General features: G+C 37.1%; 1 protein-coding gene across 1 annotated transcript in view; it reads left to right on the top strand.

The window, feature by feature from the left end:
• The window catches only part of OSBPL11 (oxysterol binding protein like 11), a 93,276-nt gene that overhangs the window by 3,990 nt on the left and 63,219 nt on the right, over window positions 1–26,067 (top strand). Inside the window, exon 2 of the mRNA XM_055398416.2 lies at window positions 23,292–23,360. Within this exon, the coding sequence (XP_055254391.1) occupies window positions 23,292–23,360 (69 nt within the window). The remainder of the gene's footprint in view (window positions 1–23,291; window positions 23,361–26,067) is intronic.

Genomic DNA, 26,067 nt, shown 5'->3' with positions numbered 1-26,067 from the left:
GGCTCCTCTGTCCATGGGTTTCTCCAGGCAAGAATACTGGAGTGGGTTGTCATTTCCTTCTCCAGGGGATCTTCCCAACCCAGGAATTGAACCCAGGTCTCCCGCATTGCAGGCAGATTCTTTACTGATTGCAATGCTGGGAGCCCCTTTATTGCTCTAACTGTTGTATGATTGCTCCTTTCTCACTTCTTTGGTTGGCTCTTTTACTTTAGAAGCTGATATGTTGTTCATCATCTCCTCTTAAGCTCATGTTTTCTGTTTGCTGTCTCATTCTCTTCCAGGCCTCACCAGTCCCCTCTGAAACTTTAGAGCCATAAATGTGACTGTGTTTACCTGTAACTTGCTACTATCACATTTTAAAAAATGGAGATTTCAGGTTATGTCTTAGGGAGTGGTTGAAATTTAGTAAAGACTGTGTGATTCAGTGGCTTCCCAGGTGGCACAGTGGTAAAGAATCTCCCTGCCAGTGCAGGAGACACAGAGATGTGGGCTCTATCCCAGGATTGGGAAGATCCCCTAGAATAGAAATGGCAAAACACTCCAGTATTCTCGCCTAGAAAATTCCATGCACAGAGGAGCCTGGCAGGCTATAGTCTGTGCTCAAGACTGAGCAACTGAGCACATGCACTTGTGGTTCAGACACTGGGCTTTGGCTTTGCAGACTTAGAAGTTTAATTGGCATAATGCTTTCACTGGTCATTTATGTTGTAGCATATATTGTTACTTTATTCTTTTTTGTGGCTGAATAATATTCCATTTATGAATACACTGCATTTTGCTAATCTGTTCATCAGTTTCCATGTTGTATATTATGAATAATGCTGCTTTGAACATTTATGTTCAAGTTTTGTGTGGACATATGTTTTCATTTCTCTTGGATATATACCTAGGAGTAGAATTGTTGGGTTATAAGGTAATTGTTTAACTGTTCAACTGTTTGTGAACCTGTTAGACCATTTTCCAAAGCTGATGCACCATCTTATCTTCTTATCAGCAGTATATTAAGGTTTTAATTTCTTGACATTCTCATCAACACTTGTTACTGTCCTTCTTTTTGGTTTTAGCCATCCTAGTGGGTATGAAATGGCATCTCATTGTGGTTTTTGAATTGCATTTCCCTGATGACTAATAATGTTAAGTATCTTCATGTTCTTACTGGTTATTTGTCTGTCTTTGGAGAAATGTGTATTCAGATCTTTTGGCCACTTTTTAAAAATTGAACTGGATAGTTGGTTTACAATATTGTGCTAGTCTCAAGTATACAGCAAAGTGTCGGATTCTTTTCCATTGTAGATTATTACAAGATACTGAATATAGTTCCCTGTGCTATGCAGCAGGTCCTTGTTGTTTATCTATTTTATATACAGCAATTTGTATCTGTTAATCCCAAACTCTTAATTTATCCCTTACCCCCTTTCCCCTTTGATAATCATAAATTTGTTTTTAGTGTCTGTGAGTCTATTTATATCTTGTAAATAAGTTCCTTTGTGTCTTTTTTTTAGATTCCACATTTAAGTGATATATGATATTTGTCTTTCTCTGACTTATTTCACTTACTATGTTAAAGTCTAGGTACATCCATGTTGCTGCAAATGGCATTATTCTTTTTTTGCTGAGTAGTATTCTATTGTGTGTGTGTATTACATCTTCTTTATCCATTCATCTATATAAGTGGACATTTAGATTGCTTCCATGTCTTATTATAAATAGTGCTGCTGTGAACATTGGGGTGCATCTATCTTTTCAAATTAGAGTATTCATGTTTTCCAGATATATGCTCAGGAGTTAGATTGCTGGATCATATGGTAACTCTATTTTTAGTTTTTTTAAGGAACCTCCGTACTGTTTTCCAGAGTGGCTGTACCAGTTTGTATCCTCACCAACAGTGTAGGAGGATTCCTTTTTCTCCACAGCCTCTCCAGCATTTATTATTTGTAGACTTTTTGTTGATATATTTGGCCATTTTAAAATTGGATTATTTATCTTTTTTATTATTGAGTTGTCAGGGTTCCTTGTGTATTCTGTGAACAATTCCCTTATCAGATATTGATTTGCAAGTATTTTTTCCCACTTGTGGGTTGTCTTTTCACTTTTTTTTTTTTTTTGCCAAGCCACAGGGCTTGTGGGATCTTAGTTCCCCAACCAGGGATTGAACTTAGGCCCACAGCAGTGAAAGCGCAGAGTCCTAACCACTGGACTAGGAATTCTGGTCTTTTCACTTTCTTGATGAAATTATTTGTAGCACAGAAGCTTTTAATTTTCATGAAGCCCCGTCTATTTTTTCTTTTTTTGCTTATGCTTGGTATCACATTTAAGAAATCATTGCCAATGCCAATGTCGCAAAGATTTGCACATATATTTTTGTCTAAGAGTTTTAAATTTTTGAACTTACATTTAGGTCTCTGATCTATTTTGAACTCATCTTTCTTAATGATTAATTTTATTTTTTCTTATGTTAAATATCTGCTTGTAGCTTTTCATTTTTTATTAATATACTTGAAGTTTATTTCAAATATTCCATGTTAATACTTTTGCTAATTAATATTTTTAGTATCATTAATACTGTAAACTATTATTACTTTGTTGATAGAAGAGTGATATACAATGAAATGTTTACCTTACATATTTGTCCCAGCCACCCATGTTCCCTCTCTGGAGGCGTTACCTTTTACTGATTTCTTCACTACCATTTCAGAAAATTTATATTAGTTTTTTATGTAACAAATATGTAACTACATATATCTTAATTTTGTATGGTTAAATATTTTTCTATACTTGCTGTGAAGATTTTCCTGGTCTTTGTATTTTAATCTATTACATTTTTCTAGTCATATAGAAAACCTGTATAAATCAAACTCTTATATTCTTTTTTCTTTCACTTCAAATTATAGAAATTATTTTTATAAATCTTTGTTTTCATGTAGTTTTAAGATAGTTTGGTAGTTTTATATTTAATTTTTTAATCTGCCTAGAATTTATTTAGAAATATGGGACAATGTGTTTGTTATCTATTATTGTGCTACAAATTATCCCCAAATGTAGTGTATTGAAACAGCAGTGTTTTTTTAATCTCACAGTGTCTGTGGGTCAGTAATATTGGTGCAGTACTGCTGGGTGCTCTGGCTCTGGGTCTTTCACAAGGCTGTAGTCATCTTGACGCTCAGCTGGGAAGGATCCACATCCTGGCTCATTCATGTTTTGACACAATTCATTCATTTGGCACAATTCATGTTTTGGCCCAATTAATTTATATTGGTTTATTGGAAACAGACCTCAGTTCCTCATGAGATGACCACTGTTGGCTTTCTTTGGTTCCTGGCAACATGGACCTGTCCATGGAGTATCTTACAACTTGGCAGCTTGTTTCGTCAGAGCGAGGAAGTGAGAAGAGAGTGCTAGCAAGAAGGAAGTTATAGACTTTCGTAACCTAGACATGGAAGTGAAGTCGCATCACTTTTCACTATTCATTGAGAAAAAGATGAGGTTTAGCCCACACAAAGGTGTGAATACCAACAGGTAGGGATCGGTGGGAGCCATGCAATAAGGTCCGTGTCCTAAATGTTAATATGAATGGATTCAAGATTGTCATCTATGATTGAGATAGATTTGACAGCTGCACTACTGGAAGTTTGTCTCTAAAACTGAGAATTGGGGGCTAAATTTGATCTTTGGGGAATAAGAGAAACTACTTGGAAATCAGTTGTCATGACCCAGACGTTTGGTAATAAGGAAAACATGCTAGTAGGCTGAAAAAGAAGGAAATCATTAGAGGAAGAGTGACAGAGCTTGGTGGTTGATTGGGTGATTAGGTGGAAGATAGTAAAGGGAAAGGAAGTAAAAATTGACTTCAGTTGTCCAGATACAAAACTTTGAGAAGTCTGTGCTAGGAGAAACAGATTTTTGAGAGTTACGTGATACATTTGCTTTTGGGTAAATTGAGCTTAAGTTACCAGAATGTTCAAGTGACTTAGAGCTATGGGGCATTAGAAATGTAGATAATTGCCTTTGTAGTATCCAGAATGTTCTCTCTTTTATTATCACATTTAATCCTCTTGGACGAAGAGAGAGTCATTATTCCATTTAGGTTAAAAATGGTTGTTCAAGCTCCTACGAATGCCACAACCTCCTCTACCTATTACTTCGGGCCCCTGGATCAGAGACCCTCAATATGGGGGTTAGGAGAATATGCTGCCTCAACAATTTAGGGACAAAGCCCCTTCCCAGAAAGTAGTCTAAATAAGTTGGCCAAGGTTATATAGCTAGTAAATGAGAGAACTTTTATTCCCAGGGAGCTGTTTGCCTAAAGATATTAAAAGTCGATGAGCTCTCTAAAGGAATGAATAATTATTGATGAAGAATTAGTTTAGGACATGGAAGCTTCTTCATTGCCTTTTCATATTGCTCATGGGGTTCTCACAGCAAGAATACTGGAGTGGTTTGCCATTCCCTCTTACAGTGGACTGCATTTTGTCAGAACTCTCTACTATGACCTGTCGGTCTTGGGTGGCCCTGCACGGCATGGCTTATAGCTTCATCAAGTTATGCAAGCCCCTTCATCATGACAGGGCTGTGACCGTGACGCAAAGAGCTACTCATTGGAAAAGACCCTGATGACAGGAAAGATTGAAGGCAAAAGGAGAATAGGGCAGCAGAGGGTGAGATAACTGGTTGGGTAGCATCACTGACTCAATGGACATGAATTTGAGCAAACTCTGGGAGATAGTGAAGGAAGGACAGGGAAGCCTGGCATACTTCAGTCCATGGGGTTACAAAGAGGTGGACATGATTAGTGATTGAACAACAACAAAAGTTTCATCATTTACTAGTGTTGTAACTCATGCAGCAAATAGTTTTGAGTCTTTTCCATGTATGAAGCTCTCTGTTAGTTAATTCTAAAATAATGTATGCTCTCAGAACAGTGAAAGTAGGGACCCCAAGGCTTATTTTGGGAGGATCATGAAAAAGGATCAGAAAAAGGAAGAGCCTCAACTGTATTTGCAAAATATTAATGTATCATGATGAGCTTTTTTAAAACCAAAGCTGAGAAGTGTGTTTATTAGTCTTAAAATGTCTTTCCAGAGTAATTTATACTCGTATGATTTATATTCACTATTTAAAATGAAAATAGATTTCTTAATTCTAGATCCTTCCTTCCTTTTTCATAGTAAATGTTCAAAGTTTATAAAATGTGCATGTTTCCATTATTTTTCTTCTTGTCAGCTTTCAGAGGAATTTACAAATCTGCAAATCTGCTACTTTTTTGTTTAAAATGGAGAGAAGAGAACTACCCAGAGGAGGAACTGAAAAGCAAATTGGGGCATATGATGGGCCTGCTTTTTCTTATTTTGGACTCTGTGCTAGCTAACCACTGTTAACAAACAGATCCCTTTGTTAGAAAAGACTATGCTAACATTAGCAAATAGTGTACATTTCAGTAGATTGGGTAGAAGTCTGCAAATACATAGAAATAATTTTTGTGGTCAGATCTGGTGTCTTCCACTCTAAATACTCTTTTACAGGGAAAAGTACCCATTTGCAAATAGGGAAATGACATTTGCCTAAATATAACCTAGTGTTTGCTGTCTTTGAAATTTTTACCACTTTTGAGATTGATTTGAAGAAAAAGTCGTAAACGTTTGCTTTTTTCTCTAAAAGTTAAAGGAAAGTTGAATATGTATTTCTGTACCCTAGTATTTGTTTGGTTTTCCTTAAGTCTGCTACAGCTGATAACAAGGGGAAGACAGCTTATAGGCATAAAACTGAGAACAATAATAATACTGTTGCAGAAATCTAGTGAGAACTCTACCAAGCCTTGAACAAGATTTGGTTATAGTATACTGGGATTTCTTATATTTTTGCTTTATGAGTTTAGATATAGTCTGAGTTCACATTTCTCAAGAGGTTATACTTATTAAAACTATACAAACAACTTAATGTTAGAACACACAAATTAGTCTTTTTAGTATTTTCTGAATGTCATGTAATTTAGGTCCCAGAGGTAATTGCCTGTCAAATAGACTTTTTGGAAATTATGTCTTTTGTTTTTGCTTTTGAAAATAGTAGAGATAACAGGCCCCATGGTGTAATGGTTAGCACTCTGAATGGAGAATATTCTTAATGTAAGTTATACTCCTTTGAGAGAGGGAACATCTTTCCTAGCTAAGAATCTTCCACTGTACTGATTTTGTTTAATCAAATAATTTGTGTTCAGACTTGTTCAGGTTTAACTTAAATCTAAATTGCCTAATTTAAAAAGTTGCATTAGTGTTTTGACATTACTATCTGGGTTTTAGGAAAATTTTAGAGCAGTTTAGTTTCTGGTGAGGAAAAAAAGGTTTTCTTTTTGGTTAATTAGTTATTGTAACAAAGCATCATTTCCTACTCAGAGTCTCCCTGTACTTGAGTTCCCCTGCTTTTGCAGTTTGCTTCCTTTGCTATTCTTGAGGTTGACTGGAAAGTCCCTGGAGGGGTAGACTGAAGCCTATGATTGCTACTGGCTGTAGCAGGAAACCCTCGTCAAGAGAGATAGAAGGAAGAGAAAGTCAGAAATGGAACAAGAGGTAAAACAGGGATGGAAAAAGGACATAGAAAGAGAGATAGACTGAGGGAGGAAGAGGGAGGGACGGAAGAAAGGGACAGAATGAAAATGATGTAAGTGATGAGATGAAATGCCACCAACAGTTGCTTCTGAAACAGGTTTCCTAGCCTTGATGCAAGAGGCCTTTTTAATGTAGTGCCTGAGCCTGTACTCTCAATTCTATAAAGAATAAGGTGTTTATCAATGTTGTGAGTATTTCACATATTTATAACTAACATAAATGAAAAATATTCTAAATCTAATTTTGGAGAATAGGTAATATGTTCACTTGATCCAGAAGAAAAAAAAGATTTGTAATGAAAATCTTTCCACCTGATCTCCACCTGCTTAGGACTCTTTTCTCCTAAAAATAGAGGGTAAACACTTGGTTTTTTGTGTACTTTCAGAGTTTTGTTTTTTTTTTAAGAATTAAGTAAATACAATATACATTTGCTCCACTTTTAATTTTACCACAAATGGTATATCAAACTATATATATGTATGTACTATTAGTTTAGGCTTTCTTAACAAAAATGCTGTAGTCTGAATGGCTTAAACAACGTAAATTTTATTTCTCACAGCTATGAAGGCAGGAATTTTTGAGATCAGGGTGCCAACATTGTCAGGTTCTGCTGAGGGCTCTTTTCCAGGTTTTCACGTGGTCTTCGCATTGTGTGCTCACAAGGTAGAGACAGAGGGGTGGGAGAGAGCTCTCTGGTGATTCTTTTAAAGGCTCAAATCTCATTATAGGGGCCCCAGTCTATACCTGAGTATCTCTCAAAGGCCTCATCTCTAAAAACCATCACAGTGGGGGTTAGGACTTTACCATATGGATTTTGGAGAGACACAATTCAGTCTGCCATTAATAAGTTCCCTACTGATGGACACTTGTTTTCCAAAATTTTGTTATAATGTTGTAGTTAATAACCTTCCACACATGTCATCTTGCAAGCATATGAATATATCTGTGGCAAAAATACCCAGAGGTTGGACTTAATGAATCAGTAAGTATCAAAATGTAATTTTGATAGTAGTTATTATCAGATTTCTCCTCATTGGGGTGTACGGTGGCAATGATTGAGTGCTTGTTTCCCATCAGCCTTATCAGTGTATTGTGTTATTAGACTGGCAAAAATCTAAAAGTTTAATAGGTTAAAAAATGGTATTTCAGGATAGTTTTAATTTGATTCTTTTTTTATTATGAGTTAAGATTTAGCATGAAATTCTGAGTGGGATTTTATTCTGTTTTGCTATCATTGTAAATAGTGAATCAGTTTATTAATAGATCAGCAGTTGGGAAAATTCTTTACAAAATATACTTATGCCTTTAACATTTTTTTTTATTATTCTTGGTAATCAGAGACATGGTTTCATTTTAGAGTATGCCTTGTATATTTTGAAGTTACATTTTTAAAATTTCACATGATTTTATAGCTACACAAGATACAGACTCATTTGATTATGCAAATTTGTAATTCAAAGTGATCTACTTCCTAGAAATGGGAAGCTTGAATTTTTTGCCACCAAAAATTATGATGAAACTATTATTAAAAAAAAATATTTCTTTTTTTGGCCTCTCTGCGAGGCATGTGGAATCTTAGTTCCCTGACCAAGGATCGAATCTGACCCCTTGACAGTAAGCATGTGGAGTCCTAACCACTGGACAACCAGAGAATTCCCAGATATTTCTTTTATTTCTGTAATAGAGTGAGTTTAAAATTTTTCTCTGTTGTTTTTTGAATAACTTACAGGTTCTTTAAGGTAAAAAAACTTGAGAATTTGAATTTGTCATTAATTTTGTTGTAAAATTTTCAAAAGAATCAACTCTTTAGTCAGGTTTTATATATATATATATATATGTATATATATATGAAAAAGAACTTTGCTTGGAACTTCTTGTGTGGTTGTCACCTTTTTTCTCCTTTTTAATTCAAGTATGGAGAAAGGGAAATGGTTTTCTGTTATTTCTTTTTACATTCAATTTAGAGAGAATTAGCACAAGGGAAGAGGAGAAGGCAGTGGTAACCCATGGAAGATCCCATGGATGGAGGAGCCTGGTAGGCTTCGGTCCATGGGGTCGCTAGGAATCGGACACGACTGAGCGACTTCACTTTCACTTTTCACTTTCATGCATTGGAGAAGGAAATGGCAACCCACTCCAGTGTTCTTGCCTGGAGAATCCCAGGGAGGGGGAGCCTGGTGGGCTGCCATCTATGGGGTCACACACAGTCGGATACGACTGAAGCGACTTAGCAGCAGCACAAGGGAAGAATGTATTCTTTCTTGAATTATGCTGTACAGGCAAAATTTAAATGTTACTCTAAGTGTGTTTTTGGAACTAAAGCTAGAGAGAGGTACATAACAAAGGTAGAGAGAGTAGATATTCAGATAGGGAGAGGATAGTAGTAGTAGTAGTATAGTTGCTCAGTCGTGTCCGACTCTTTGCGACCCCATGGACATAGCCCACCAGGCTCCCCCGTCCCTGGGATTCTTCAGGCAAGAACATTGGAGTGGGTTGCCATTTCCTTCTCCAAGGGAGAAGATAGCAGGGACTTTTAGTATCCTGCTGTTATCTTGTTCTTTGGTGTCCAAGTCTTACTGAAATGGCTACTATGAAGACTTTTTGAGAGTATATGGGGTATAAGTAAATGCTACTATGTGAACAAGATATTGTACTAGAAAAATATGTCTACTTTTCTCTAAAAAATTTAAATGTGAAATATGTTGCTCTTACATGCAAACTTTACTTTTGAAATAACAATTTTCTGTTGAGAAAAACCTTTGGAATTTTGAGTGATGAGTAATGTACACATATTTTAGATTGAAAAGGTCATCTAACACATGAGAAAACTGACAGAGAATTTAAGTATTTGGCCAGTGTCACTCGTGGCATTAGTCAGTGGGAAAGTCAAAAAAAAACTTGATCATGTAGCCCTTTCACACGTTTAAGCTTTAGAAACTTAATTTTGAACATAAAGGTATTGAAAATCCTACTAGTAATGTCTGAAAGTCCTGTTTATAAGTAAAGTCTTCACCCTATTTTTGTTGGCAGTGGTACTGTAGGTTGGTGTGAGGAAACTGGCCGTTTTTGTATTGAAAGGTGGGAGTTAACATTGGTTGCAGCCTCTTTAGAGAGCAGATTGACAATATATAAAAATTAAAAATGCATGTACATTTCAAGGAACAAATTTGAGTCAGTTGAAATGAGGTGGATGAACCTAGAGCTTGTTATACAGAATGTAGTAAGTCAGAAAAAGAAAAATACTGTATGTTAATGCATATATATAGAATCTAGAAAAATGGTACTGATGAACCTATTTGCAGAGGATGGGATGGAGTTGAGAGAGTAGCATTAATATAAATACACTACCATGGTCATGTATGGATGTGAGAGTTGGACTGTGAAGAAAGCTGATCGCCGAAGAATCGATGCTTTTGAACTGTGGTGTTGGAGAAGACTCTTGAGAGTCCCTTATACTGCAAGGAGATCCAACCAGTCCATTCTAGAGGAGATCAATCCTGGATGTTCATTGGAGGGACTGATGTTAAAGCTGAAACTGCAATACTTTGGCCACCTCATGCGACGAGTTGACACACTGGAAAAGACTCTGATGCTGGGAAAGGTTGGGGGCGGGAGGAGAAGGGGACGACAGAGAATGAGATGGCTGGATGGCATCACCGACTCTGTGGACATGAGTTTGAGTGAACTCCGGGAGTTGGTGATGGACAGGGAGGCGTGGCGTGCTGTGATTCATGGGGTCGCGGAGAGTCGGACACGACTGAGCGACTGAACTGAACTGAACTGAACTGAACCATGTCTAAAATAGATAGCTAGTGGGAAATTGCTGTATGACACAGGGAGCCTAGCCTGGAGCTCTGTGATGACCTAGGTGGGTGGGAGGGAGGGAGGTTCAGAAGGAAGGGGATATATATGTACATATAGCTGATTCACATCGTTGTACAGCAGAAACCAACACAACATTGTAAAGCAATTATCCTCCAATTAAAAATAAATTTTAAAAATGCATATCCTTTTCGCCTAGGATTTCACTTTTAGCAAATATATGCAAAGATGTATATAACTTAGTTTGTTTTAGTATTGTTTGTAATAATAAAAGCCTGGAAGCAAATGTCCGTCACTAGAAGGATTAGTTAAATATATAGTAATACTGCTGTGCAGTGGATTTCTATGCAGATGCTAAGAATGAATTAAATCCATATGTGTCAAAATGAAATCACCCCTAAGAAAATTGTGAAAAAAGCAAGGTACAGTGTATGTAGTAGCAACCATTTAAAAAAAAATTAGTGAGTGCACACAAGTGTGCACACACACACTTGTAGGTACATAGACTGTCTCTTGAAGAGATGATAAAAAGTTGAGGGAAGTGCTTATCTCTGAGGAGGGAACTGTTGGTAGAAGTCAAGGTTGGAAAGAGACTTTTCACTGTATATGTATGTAGTTAAGGAACAGTTATTAGGAAAACATTCTTTATGCGTCACTCATATTTCTGCTTCCCTTGTGAGTTGAGGTACTGACTCTCCTTTGTTCTTTGCTGTTTTTTTTTTCAAAAAATATTTGTATAGCAAAAAGTCTTAGAGGATAGAGATAATATCTCCCTCCTGAGCAAAAGTCAGGTTTGTTTACTGTCCACTATAATAAAGATAATGTCTCCTTGCCATGGAGGTCAGATAGACTTACTGTTCTTAAAAGATTTGGGTTCCCTCCACTCAAGGTCCCTTGTCTGTACTGCAGCCTACCACATGTGCAGGCATCTCCTGCCCTCTGCATTGCCCCATGTGACTGGGCTGATAATCTACTGGTATTGCTGTGACTACTGAAGTCTTTAGTCTCTGACGTAGGAGTTTAATGTATTCTGCCAGCATCCAGGAAACTGTGGCAAGCTAATTTGTTGGCTTGCAAATAGGGTGAAAGTGGAAACAGTGGCAGATTTTATTTTCCTGGGCTCCAAAATCACTGCAGACGGTGACTGCAGCCATGAAATTGAAAGACGCTTACTTCTAGGAAGAAAAACTACGACAAACCTAGACAGTGTATTAAAAAGCAGAGACATCACTTTGCTGACAAAGATCTGTATAGTCAAAGCGATGGTTTTTCCAGTACGAATGTGAGAGTTGGACCATAAAGAAGGCTGAGCACCAAAAAATTGATGCTTTCAAATTGTGGTGACTGGAGAACACTCTTGAAAGTCTGTTGTACTACATGGAGATCAAATCTGTCAATCCTAAAGGAAGTCAGTCTTGAATATTCATCAGAAGGACTGTTGCTGAAGCTGAACTTTCAAACTTTGGCCTCCTGATGTGAAGAGCTGACTCACTGGAAAAGACCCTGATGCTGGCAAAGATGGAAGGCAAAAGAAGAATATGACAGAGGATGAGGTGAGGTGGCTGGATAGTATCACCAACTCAGTGGACATGAGTTTGAGCAAACTCTGGGAGACAGTGAAGGACAGGGAAGCCTGGCGCGCTGCAGTCCATAGGGTCGCAGAGCTGGACACGATTGAGTGACTGAACAGCAACAAAATAGGATGATATCTCAGACCCTTCATAGTTCTTGACAAGATACCTAGTGGACAAAAAAAAAATTTATTTATTTTTTTTTTCAAATAATAGAAGTGGGAGACTCGGAGCTTTTTAGATCCCATCATTCTGACTTGAAAATGTCAGTCTAACAAGGTAAGACAGATCTAGAGAACTGATCTAGAAAATGAGTCCTTTGTCTGCAGAGGAATCGACTCCCTTGAGTGGGAGAAAACCGGTATTTCCTGGGCATTCACCATATTGAAGTGCACTTCAAATATATTTGGATTGAAATATCTCTTCTTCATTCCTCATTATAAATCTGAAGTTAGGTTTTTTAATTCACATTTACAGGTAAAGACACAGGACTAGATGTGTTACTTGCCTAAGTTCACACTGGTATTCAAACTTGTGTTTGTCTGGGTTAAGCTCCTGCTCGTCACATTATAATAAACAACTTCCTAACTTTCTGTAAGTGTTAGAGTTGACTTTCTACTTTTTCTTGTATAAGTTTCTTCTTTCCCATCTTCACATGGTTGGTTATCTGCATGAGGGATTTAGTTGTCTGTAACTATTGGATTATATATTGAATTTTTCTTTCTGTTTCCAGTCTATAGGCAAATGTTTTACAGCTGTGTTTCTCAAACTTCCTTTATGAAAGCTCTCTTAATTGTGTAAGACAGCCAGTGCGGTTTGTGATTTAAAGGAGCCCATGGCTGATGTAACTTTATAATCTTCAAAATTCACAAGGATTTACATTCTGTCCTCTAATATATCTGTTACTGGGTTTTTCAGAGAGCAATAAATAACATCATGAGTTCAGGACCAGTTGAGAGGACATAAGGATCAGATAGGATGCAGTCAAATTATCAGGTTATTTTTTTATTGTGGTAAAATGTACATATCATAAAATTTACGACTTCAACCATTTTGTAAGTATTTATAAGTTCAGTGGCCTTAAATATATTCACATTGTTATGCAGCCATCTCCACTATTCATTCCAGAATTTTTTATCATCCCAAACTAAAACTATGTAACTATTAAATAACTCCTTATATCAGCCCCCGCCCCAACCACTATTCTACCTTCTGTCTCTGATTTTGATTAAGTACCTTATGTAAGTGGAATCATAAAATACTTGTCATTTTGTGATTAGCTTATTTCATTTATCAGTGTCCTCAAGATTTATCCATGTTGCACCATGTGTCAGAATTTCCTTCTTTTTAAGGCTGAATAAATATTCCATATATATATATACACACACACACCACATTTTATTTATCTAGTCATCTTTTGATGGATATCTGAGTTGTTTCTGCCTTAAAAATGTGTTTTTAATTGAAGTATTGTTGATTTACAATGTTGTGTTTAATTTTTATTTTACAGCAAAGTGACTCAGTTAAATATATTTTCTTTTTCATACTCTTTTCCATTATGATTTATCACAGGATATTAAATGTAGTTCCTGGTGCTAGACAGTAGGACTTGTTTATCCATCCTATGTATAATAGTTTGCATCTGCTAATCCCAAATGCCCAATCCTTCCCTCCCCCACCCCATTCCCCCCTGGCAATCATAAGTCTGTTCTCTATATTTGTGGGTCTGTTTTTGCTTCATAGATATGTTGTATTTTAGATTCCACATATAAATGGTATCATATGGTATTTGTCTTTCTGCCTTAACTTCACTTAGGGTGAACCTAGAGGTCCTTGCATATTGCTGCAAATGGCATTATTTCACTCTTTTTAATGGCTGAGCAATATTTCATTTGTGTGTGTGTATGTATGTATATGTACACATCTTCTTCATCCATTCATCTGTCGATGGACATTTTTGTGGTTTCCATGTCTTGTCTATTGTAAATAGTGCTGCTATGAATATAGGGGTGCATGTATCTTATTTTGTTGGTTTTTTTTTTTATAATTTTTAACATACTGGAGAACAATTACTGAATAATTTTAAAATAAGTAAAGGTTATTAATATCAGCTTAAAATAAAATTTTGAGTAACATTTATCTGTCATTAGATAATTCTCTGATAATTAGCATCGTTTCATGTGCCTGTTGGCCATCTATGTGTTGTCTTTGGAGAAATGTCTATTTAGTTTTTTGCTTGGGTTGTTTGCTTTTGTTATTGAATTGTAGAAGCTATTTGTTTTGGAAATTAAGCCCTTGTTGGTTGCCTCATTTGCAGATATTTTCTCCCACTCTGTAGGCTGTCTTTTCAGTTTGTTTACCGTTTCCTTTGCTGTGCTAAAGCTTGTAAATTTGATTAGGTCCTATTTGTGTGATTTTGCTTTTATTCCTTGGGAGACTGACCTAAGAAAATATTGGTACTGTTTATGTCAGAATGTTTTGCCTGTGTTCTTTCTGGGAGTTTTATGGTGTCTTACCTTATATTTAAGTCTTTAACTCATTTTGAGTTTATTTTTGTGTGTGATGTGAGGGTATGTTCTGGCTTCATTGATTTACATGGGACTGTCCAGAGTTATTTCTACCTTCTGGCTGTTGTGAACAATGTTGCTGTAAATTTTTGCGTGCAAATATCTGTTGGAGTTCTTGCTTTTATTCTTTTGTGTATCTACCCAGAAGTGAAATTGCTGGATATAGTAATTCTATATTTAACTTTTTGAGAAACGATTATACTGTTCTCCACAGTGGCTGCACCATTTTATAGTCCCACCAGCAATGTACAAGTGTTCTAATTTCTCTACATTCTTACCAACACTTGTTATTTTCTGTTTTGTTTGGTTTTATTTATATTTTTGGCTGCACCACACAACATGTGGGATCTTAGATCCCTGACCAGGAATCAAACCCGTTTTCCCTGCAGTGGAAGCACAGAGTCTCAACCACTGGACCATCAGAGAAGTCCCTTGGTTTTGGTTTTGATAATAACCATACTAATGGGTAAGGGCTTCCCTGGTGGTGCAGTGGTAAAGAATCTGCCTGCCAATGCAGGAGGCACAGGACACTTGGCTTGGATCCCTGGGTTGGCAAGATCCCTTGGAGTAGGAAATTGCAACCTACTGCAGTATTGCAGTATTCGGAGAAGGCAATGGCAAGCCACTCCAGTACTATTGCCTAGAAAATCCCATGGATGGAGGAGCCTGGTTGGCTGTAGTCTGTGGGGTCGCTGGGGGTGGGACACGACTGAGCGACTTCACTTTCACTTTTCACTTTCACACATTGGAGAAGGAAATGGCAACCCACTCCAGTGTTCTTGCCTGGAGAATCCCAGGGATGGGGGAGCCTGGTGGGCTTCCGTCTATGGGGTTGCACAGAGTCGGACACTACTGAAGTGACTTAGCAGTAGCAGCAGCAGTATTGCAGTATTCGGAGAAGGCAATGGCAAGCCACTCCAGTACTCTTGCCTAGAAAATCCCATGGATAGAGGAGCCTGGTAGGCTGCAGTCCGTGGGGTCGCTAAGGGTCGGACACGACTGAGCGACTTCACTTTCACTTTTCACTTTCACTTTTCACTTTCACACATTGGAGAAGGAAATGGCAACCCACTCCAGTGTTCTTGCCTGGAGAATCCCAGGGATGGGGGAGAGCCTGGTGGGCTTCTGTCTATGGGGTCACACAGAGTCAGACACGACTGAAGTGACTTAGCAGCAGCAGCAGTATTCTTGCCTGGAGAATCCCATGGACAGAGGAGCCTGGTGGTTTATAGTCTGTAGGGTCTCAGAAGTGTCAGACACGGCTGAGCACTTACACACACGCACGCATGCACGCATCCACCTTGTTACAAGCAGCTTAGAATATTCAGGTCCTGTCTCTTGTCAGGGCAAATGAGAATATGTTCTCTGGGTAGATAGTCTAAGATACAAAGAAGAGCGCCCAGAAGGGAGTGAGCTATTCATGCCTAGCTATGGAAAGAGTGAAGGGAGAGGGGAAGGCTGGGAGAGGGGGACAGGAGCTCTCTGGTGAAGTCATCTTCATGAAAATATGTAAACAGGGAGCAAGTTTCTTAACATTTATGTGAGTTTTAACATTAAAAATGCTTTAATTTCTTACGGTCAAGTAAATTTGCTCTAGAAATATAGCCTTGTTTTACCCTGTTCTCCTAACCACCTGTACCCCAGTTTTGGGTATGTGTAACCTAATTTGAGAATTAAAGGCTTATAGGAACATAGTTTTACATCCCAAAAAAGCAATGCTCATAGGGTCACATTGGAAAGTTTTAAAAAATGTAATCCATACCTATATTAATAAGTATAAATAGATCTGTGTCTGGACTGTCCCACCTAGTCAGTATGATTGAACATTTAAAATGTTTTACTTGGTTATAAAAATAATGTATTGAAATTGAAAAATGTGAAACAGTAAAGGAAGCAAATTAAATCAACCATAATTCTTCTATCCAGTGATAACCACAGGTATGATTTTGTGTACTTTTGTTCTGTGTATTTGTTTTACACACTATGTAAAATTCTGTAACCTGCAATTTTAGTGCTCTTGATAAGTGTTTCCCCATGTAAAAAGCTCGTAAACATTTTAACTGGTGAATACTATTCCATATTAGTTAGTCATTTTCTTAACTTCATTTGTTTAGTTTGTTTTTCTTTCTTTCCTCTTCACTTCCTTTTTTTTCCATTTTATATTTTTTACTATTATAAATAGTGCTACAGTAGACATATTTTCATATTATGTTTGTCTACATTTCTATTGTCTGTCAGGATACCTAGAAGTGAAATTCTTAGGCCAAAGAGCATTAACATTTTTAAGACTCTTTAGCAGAAAGGTGAGAGCCGCCCTTGATTGTATACTTTTTTGGTATAGATTAAGATAGTTGCAATTAGAATTTGTTTTATCTGGGGTTTATTTCAGTATACAGCCTGTGAATTTAAATTTTTTCTTTTTCTTTTTTTTGCAAGCTTCTCAGTTGTCTTGTGCTTTTCTAGGAAAATTTTGCTTCTGTCTTCTCATTGCTTAATTCATTCAACAGAGATGTAGTGAACACCTGTTTATATCCCAGACTATGCACTAGGTGCTGCAAGGACTGCTGGGATGAGTAAGAAGCGGTCACTGCTCTGTGGAATATCTTTACAGCAGAAGGAGGTACATGTGTTGCAATCATTCCCATCTGTTGTCAGTGGCTTTTTCCTCAACTAAGAAGGTGGCTCCCTAATATAAATATAATATATTTATATTATAAAGGGAATGAACCAAAACTCAGCCTTTTTGGAGGACAGTTTTTGCCTAGTAGAAAGTAGGAGTATTGAACTGTGGCTGACTGGCACTTTCTTTACTGCAGCTTGCATAAATTTCTGCCTATAATTAAGTATCCTAAGGTATCTGATGCTAGTTCCTCTACCTGGGCTCTGGAGCCCACCTCTCCCTTATTTCCGTTTCTCTTCTGAGTTGTGAACCTTTTTCTCTTTACTGTATCCTACCCACTAGGCACTTTAAACTACCCCTGCCTTAAGCCCACATTGCCTTAACCACTTTTCTTTCTCCCAGTCTTTCTTCAGTTCATTGCCAGCTAGCTCTGCCTTCATCATTACATTGAATTATTACCTCTTGGTTGTTAAATCTTTTTTTTTTTGGTCATGCGTAGTGGCTTATGGGATCCTAGTCCCCTCATCAGGGATTGAACCCAGGCCCCCGCACGTGAAAGTACTGATTCCCAACCACTGGACCACCAGTGGATTCCCTTCGTTGTTGAATCTAATAGAAATTTCTCAGTCTTCATCTTCCTTTGCCCCTCAAATAGTATTAACATTCTTGACCAAAAACTTACTTGAAATACTCCTGGTTTTCATCCTACTATTCAGCCACTTCTTATCTCCTCTCTGTATTTCTCTTGCCTTTAAAACTTTTCCCTAGGGTTCTCTCTCAGAATCTGTCCCTTCTCTTGTCATTTTTTTTAAAAAAATTATTTACTTTTAATTGAAGGATGATTACAGTATTGTGTTGGTTTCTGCCATACTTCAACATGGATCAGCCATAGGTATACATATCTCCCCTCTCTCCTGAGCCTTCCTCCCACCTACTACCCCTTGTCATTTTATATCATTCCTAGGTGATTTACCCTCATGGTTTCAAATACCAGTTATATGCTTATGTGCTGATTACCACCAAAATCTGTGTGTTCAATCCAAATCATACTACCTTATTGGGTATCCCCTTGTGTTATGTCTCACAGGTCCCTTAAAATCGCTGTGGTGATTTGGAACAAATCCAAAACTTCTTTTATGATCCCCAGTTCAGTGAAGGTGTTCATGTCTACACAGTTGTGCCAGCTGGAAATCTGGGTTTTTGCCTTTGTCCCTTCTGTCTTACTCTCATTCTTATTCCACATCTGATAAGTCCTGTCAGTTCAAGCTAATCACCATTGAATCCTGTGTCTTTGTTTAATGAATACTGTATCTTTAACAAGCTGTCCTTTTCATTTGTATGACAGCTAAAAACAGAGTTGCTGTGGGTCATTGTCTTTTTCTTCAAGAAGATGTTTTTCTTATCTTTGGTAATGAATTTGGGTTAGAGAGGTATAGCCTTCTTTATTTCCCTATCCTTTTCAGTGGATTTTCAGAGTGCTTTATATTTAGAAGGTACTGAGCAACAGACTGGTTCCAAATAGGAAAGGGAGTACGTCAAGGCTGTACACTGTCCCCCTGCTTATTTAACTTATATGCAGAGTACATCATGAGGAACGCTGGGCTGGAAGAAGCACAAGCTGGAATCAAGATTGCTGGGAGAAATATCAATAACCTCAGATATGCAGATGACACCACCCTTACAGCAGAAAGTGAAGAGGAACTCAAAGGCCTATTGATGAAAGTGAAAGAGGAGAGTGAAAAGGTTGGCTTGAAGCTTAACATTCAGAAAACGAAGATCATGGCATCTGGTCCCATCACTTCTTGGGAAATAGATGGGGAAACAGTGGAAACAGTGTCAGACTTTATTTTTTTGGGCTCCAAAATCACTGCGGATGCTGATTGCAGCCATGAAATTAAAAGATGCTTACTCCTTGGAAGGAAAGTTATGACCAACCTAGATAGCATACTAAAAAGCAGAGACATTACTTTGCCAACCAAAGTCCGTCTAGTCAAGGCAATGGTTTTTCCCGTGGTCATGTATGGATGTGAGAGTTGGACTGTGAAGAAAGCTGATCGCCGAAGAATTGATGCTTTTGAACTGTGGTGCTGGAGAAGACTCTTGAGAGTCCCTTGGACTGCAAGGAGATCCAACCAGTCCATTCTAAAGGAGATCAATCCTGGGTGTTCATTGGAAGGACTGATGCTAAAGCTGAAACTCCAGTACTTTGGCCACCTCATGCGACGAGTTGACTCACTGGAAAAGACTCTGATGCTGGGAGCAGTTGGGGGTAGGAGGAGACGGGGACGACAGAGAATGAGATGGCTGGATGGCATCACTGACTTGATGGACATGAGTTTGAGTGAACTCTGGGAGTTGGTGATGGACAGGGAGGCCTGGCGTGCTGTGGTTCATGGGGTCGCTAAGAGTCGGACACGACTGAGCGACTGAACTGAACTGAATTGAGCAATTGTGTTGAACTGAAATAAAAGGATTTTAAGCTGTTTAAAAAGTAGCTTAATTTAGAAGTTTCTACATGTTTTCCTTAAGTCTGATGAAGAAAAATTAAGAAATGTGTGTTATGATAATGGAGAATTAGAAATTAAAAGTCATTATTAAGCTACTTGGGAGGTGATAAACAGCAAATTAAATAGAATAATGCTGCTTAACATATAGTTCAGTTCATCAGCTGTGTTTAGAGATTATCAGCTTCTAGCTTGATTTCAGTAAAATGTTAACAAGATCAGAATGTACCCAGTTCGAGTGGTGGAGTTGCTAAAGGACTGAAGAAGAAATTAACTTTTTTATTGCTTATTTTTCAGTGTGTTAATCTTTTGGATCATCATCTGCACTTCATAGGAAAAATATTAGTATGCTATAGTCAAATATGTGGTATATTCCCACTTTAACAACTAGGTTTTATTCATATTAACAGGTAAATCTTCAGTTAAATTCACATATTTTAATTGGGAGCAAACCATGAATGTTAGATAATAACTCAATTACAAAGAAGTAGAAGAAAGGAGAGTGAACAAAAGGACGTTCACTCACAGAGCTTTTTATGCGGGCCACCAGATGGCACAGTGGTTCCACATCAGCGGGTTGCGCTGTTGAGAGAAGGGGAAGGATGAGAGAGGGACAGTGGCACCAGCTGCTCAGGGATGGGATGTTCTTAAGTCGGTTCTTTGTAACCTCAGATGTCTGTTTTCTGTGGTAAAAGAAGGCCAGCAGCTTAAAATTGCGTGTTTGAATTTGTTTCTTTTGAAGTTGTCTTTATGCTACTACCAAATGAACCATGTCAGTATCCCTGTTGTGATTTTTGTGAGAAGGTTAACTTTTTAGATACAAGAATCAAAAATACTAAAAACATTAAAAATTGAACATAAAACATTACTGTGCAGTATGAAGATGAACTTTTGTTGTTTAGTGAACAATGCTGCTGAAATTATACTCTAAAAAATTCATTGATAGTCATTAAATGACTAATATAAATAACTTGTGACCCAAATAAGGAATACCTTTAATAATATGAGGGACTGAACAAAGGTAAGGAACGTGAGCCCTCATTGCTTTGAAATGAAGAGTTTTGTTTTTCTTAGTTTTTGATAGTTTATTTGAAGTTTTAAGACAGATTTTCTGCACAGTTCATATATCCATTTGAAGAATATATAGTCCTAGAACCAGAGGAAGTGAACTATAATTGAATTGTAATGTTTTTATTACATACTAATAGCTATGAAATGATTCTTATTTAGTAATGAAAGCTTGGTGTAGAGAATCTAGATTAAAATGGAAAATAAAAAATGGTGAATTATGGACTGTCTGGGTACTTTAGGGAAATATTTAATTCTGGTTGTGTGACACCTTAGTTCTCTTGTGGGTTTATACAGGATGTAATTAAATAAATATTGAGGTTATAAAGCCACAAGAATAGGCAAAGAATAAGGTTTTTTAAAAATTTGGATATAATTGTCATGTAACATTACTTTTAGGTGTATGGTGATTTTTTTATATGTTGCAAAATGATCACAAGTCTGGTTAACATCTATCACTACACAGTTACACTTTTTTTTCTTATGAGAACTTTTAAGATCTATACTTAGCAACTTTCAAATACACAGTATTGTATTATTAATTATAGTCACCATGCTATAAATAACATCCCTAGGACAGACTTATTTTATAACTGCAAGTTTTTGTCTTTTGATCACCTTCACCCATTTTGTTCACCTGTCACCTCTGGCAGCCACTAATCTATGAGTTTTGGGGGCTTTTTTTGGTGGGGGGGGGCATTATTAGATTCCATATATAAGTGAAGGAATAAGTTTTGAGGATGAGAACTATTCAAGACAGCTAAGCTATATGTGAAATATCAAAACCAAACGAGGAACTTTTTATGAAATAATTTTTGGGCAGAGTCCAGGGACACTGGGACTCCTGTGGCCCCAAAAAGCTGTTTGAAGCCTGGGAAAAATTTGAGAGTCAGACTAGAGGAGTATCTCTCTGCCTTTTCAAGTACCAATGTAACTGAAAGAAGTACCTTTGCTGTGACCTAAGGATGGAAATAGAGCAAAAATCTAACAGGTTGAGTTTCAGAGAAGAATCCTTCCTCTAGATATGGGCTTTAGAAAATACTGAAATGAGAATTCAAATGGTACTGTCAGTTTTAACATGACAGAGTACATATATAATTATAACTTTGGGTTGGCATTTTAGAAGTTGACAGCCTTTACCTTCTTGAGATAAAGGTATAAAACCTTATAAAACCAAAAGGGCTTGAGCAGTTTCATTTAATGTTAGTGAAAAAATGGTGTTTTTTGCTAACCTTGGATTGGCAGAAAAATATAGAAAAAAAGTAATATATTTTTTGAACTGGGATCAGTTCTTTACTTTCAGATTTGATCTTTATTTCCAAGCATTCTGAAGAAATGAGGTTAGAAAAGCACCCAACACTGAGTTTATTCCTGAGGCATCCTCCTACTTGATCTCCAGTAATAATAACGACTAGAATCTTATAGTCATTTTATTGTGTGTTTACACAAGAGAGTGTCTTTATCTTCATCTCTTTTCATTTGTCATTCAGATCAATCTAAATCTTTTAAAAATTCTGTTGTGTTGGTTGTGTCAGCTCTCTCTTGATTTTATTTTTGATGTCCATGTTTTAAAGGTTGTCAGTTGTCTGATACTTTCCATTTCCTAAATGCTGGTTAGCTGAACTTTTACCAAATAAGTTCTGTAATTCATGGGTAGTAGAGAAAATAAATGTTTAATATTAGTTGCATTTTATAGTGTAAAGTTAAAACTTTAGATGAGTTTCAAAGGAATTCTTAATGTAAATTACAAAATAAAAAATGAAGCCTGTATGTCAAAAAGATATATCAATGTAGTTGTAGCTTTGATATCTGTTTGTAAGTACAGGGAACCTTAAAATACTGGAAAAGAAGTAGTGAGGAGATACTGCATTTTCTATCAATCACTGTAACAGAATATATCTATTAAATAGAAAAGGGGGGCAGAAGTAAAGAAACTCAATAGTAGTAAGGCTAATGATACAGGTTCCAAATTAATCTTTGCAGTGGCCAGATTTGCAGTGAGCACTTTGCCTCATGCCTGTCTGGGATGGGGGAGTGGGAGTGAGGTATCACAGACATCGAAAACAGGATCTTCATTTTGGAACCCCAAAGATTCAGATACATAATGTGTCCCACCAGAGTGAGGAGCACTGTTCAGCCTAGAGATTTTTTTTAGTTTATTCTGGAACCATAAAACTGGGTTGTCTTTGTTTAGTATTGATTTAGGTTATTAAATGCTTTTGTTTATAGTATATTTGTTTCATATTTATGTAATTTTATACTTACATAATGATTTTATGTTTGAAATACACAGTAATTTATGGGAGATTACACTTGTTTTGAAGAACTCTGATAAAATATATAGTCCTATGGATGTGAAATATGGGGGATTAAATGAATAGCTCTATTTGTTAACCTATGAATTTTACTTCTGAAGTAAGTTTGAGATATTTATAGGAAAAAGTATGTCTCTACAGCTATTTTTTCAACTGTACAGTTAACTTCCTGGAATTTCTTCTAATTTTCACTGATTTTGGCACTTTCTGATCTTTCTGAAACAGTGACCATATGGAAAATGTGTATGGCTACCTAATGAAGTACACCAACCTTGTCACTGGGTGGCAGTACAGGTAAGTGTGATTATTCTGTCACTTCTTTCTCTCCCAAGAGAACAGAAATGGGCCTGATAATTTTATAATCTGATGTTACATGACTGGGAAACATGTTAGAGAAAGATTTATCATGTTTTCTATAAGTCTGATGACTTTCTTTTTCTATTTTTAGGGGGTAAGAGAAGTTAACATTGTCCAAATTGCAGCCTCCAAGTACGTCAGAAGTTACTGTTATGTTAAGATTAGTATCATTTATCAACTTGTCTTGGGCTCCTTATGTGTACTTCCAGTGGTTAGGCTTTTAGGGTGGTTTAGAGACAGCAAAGAGATTTGTGTTAGGTGCCTGTTGAGGATTCTTGCTTCTTTTTGTTGTTGAGGATTCTTAAACTCTTCTGGGACCTTCGAAAGTTTAAATAACCAACCTGAGGTCAAACAAGGAGTCAAGAAGTGGCACAGCCAACCATCTTAAATACTTTGTGGAATTGATATTTGTGGGGTGGGGACTAAACTTGTATTCTTTTATTGTGGTAAAATATAGCATAAAATTCACCATTTTAAACATTTTTTGGTATGCAGTTCAGTGGTATTAAATACATTCACATTTTTGTGCAACCATCACTACCATTCATCGCAGAACTCTTTGCATCTTCTCAGACTAAAACTGTACCCATTAAAAAATAATTTCACATTTTCCTCTCCCCCTGAGTCCTTAAGCAACCACTGTTCTACTCTCTGTCTCTATGAATTTGACTACTCTAGGTACCTTATATAAGTGGAATCATATAATATTTGTCCTGTTGTGATTGGCTTATTTCATTTAGTGTAATGTCCTCAGAGTTCATCCGTGTAATGTGTGTCAGAATTCTCTACCTTTTGAGGGCTGAAAAACAGTCGCTTGTAAGTATATACCACATTTTGTTTATCCAGTTATCAATCAGTGGACATTTGGGTTGCTTCCATCTTTTGGTTATTGTGAATAATGGTGCTGTGAGCATTGGTGTGTATCACTCTTATATGAATATATATACCCAGAAGTGGAATGGCTGAATCACATTGTAATTCTGTGTTTAATTTTTGGAAGAATCTCCATACTGTTTTCCATAGCAGCAGGACTGTTTTACATTCCCACCAGCAGTGTACAGGGATTCCAGTTTTTCTACATCTTCTCAACACTTGTTACTTTCTGTTGTGTCTGTGTGTGTGTGTGTATAATAGCCATCTTAATGGGTATTGAGTGTTATCTCATTGTGGTTTTTTAAAACTATTTAAAAAAGTGATAAAGCTAGAATCTGAACCCAAATAGTTCTGACTCCACTTGGTATTTTCATTATAAATACTGCTTCTTATTCACGTGTCATTTGGAGATCTCTGATTTTGGTTATGATGGAATAGTAAGCTGATTCTGCCTTTCTACCTTAAACAATTAGAAAATGGTACATAGTATATGAAGGAATGTTTTTCAGAATTCAAAAAATAGTTGAAGCATTGTAATGAACATGTGATTGCTTGAAAGAGAAGGCAGTTTGGGATATGTTTAATTTGAAGTAATAGTAGGGCTTTCACATGAGAGTGATATGCTAGAAGTTGGAGGTCATATGAGAGGTCAAAGCTGGATATGAAATTATAGAAGAGAATCATTCCTGTTAAAGTGAAAAGGGTAGTACTCTAAGGTTCCCACCCTTTTTTTTTTTTTAAGAAAGAACAAAATCAGGGGAACCTTTTCATTTTACATTTTCTCACCTCAGTTTTTATGTAATTTTTTGAAGGCTTATACATTTAAATAACATATAAAATATTTTTAAAATTATTTGTCACTTTGCTTTTAGCACTGTTTTTTGTTCTCTTTTTAAAAAGGGAAATAGGTTAACTTTTCTCCCCCATGACATTCAACGAATTTCATTCATGTTGTATTATTGAATATTACTGAGAAATTCTCAGAAGTGGAACAGAGTAGGAAAGCTCCAAAGTATACCCAAGCATATAAGATTTAGTATATGTTAAACATGGCATTGCAAGTCAGTGGTGACTTGAGGCCATGGGAAGAAGGGGCATGTATTTGTATCCTTGTGTGGGGGAGCATACTAAAAAGATCCATTGGCCACTGGTTGCCCAGGGAGTTAGCTAAGAGATCCAAGCAAAGTTCGAGCATAGGGAAGGGCACTGCTTCTGCCCTTGCCCTTGCGATTCTTCTAGCTGTCCTAGAGGCCAGTTTTAGCGGCAAAGGAAGTGTGGGAATGAAGATAACCCATCCCCATTTGCCACTGAGAACACAACCTTTTATCCGTTTGTCCCATCAGAGAGGTCTCAGGTTGTCAACCAGTTTCCTACAAGCTCGTTTTCTTTTTTCTGCCAGACTGCCTGGAGGCTTGTGGCACAGCAGTGATCTCCTGGGTTCCCAGCATGAATTGCAGATTGAATGATAAAAGAGGAACAGAGCGACTGAGTTCAGTTGCTCAGTCATGTCCAGCTCTTTGCAACCCCATGAACTGCAGCACGACAGGCCTCCCTGTCCTTCACCAACTCTTGGAGTTTACCCAAACACATGTCCATTGAGTTGGTGATGCCATCCAACCATCTCATCCTCTGTCGTCCCCTTCTTCTACTACCCTCAATCTTTCCCAACATCAGGGTCTTTTCAAATGAGTCAGCTCTTTGCATCAGGTGGCCGAAATACTGGAGTTTCAGCTTTAACATCAGTCCTTCCAATGTACACCCAGGATTGATC

This window comes from Moschus berezovskii, chromosome 1 (genome assembly GCF_049115385.1).
Source record: "Moschus berezovskii isolate FMDL1 chromosome 1, NW_MosBer_1.0, whole genome shotgun sequence".
NCBI classification, from domain to species: Eukaryota; Metazoa; Chordata; class Mammalia; order Artiodactyla; family Moschidae; genus Moschus; species Moschus berezovskii.
Note: the sequence above shows the minus strand (reverse complement) of the source record. Positions and strands in the feature narration are given on the sequence as shown.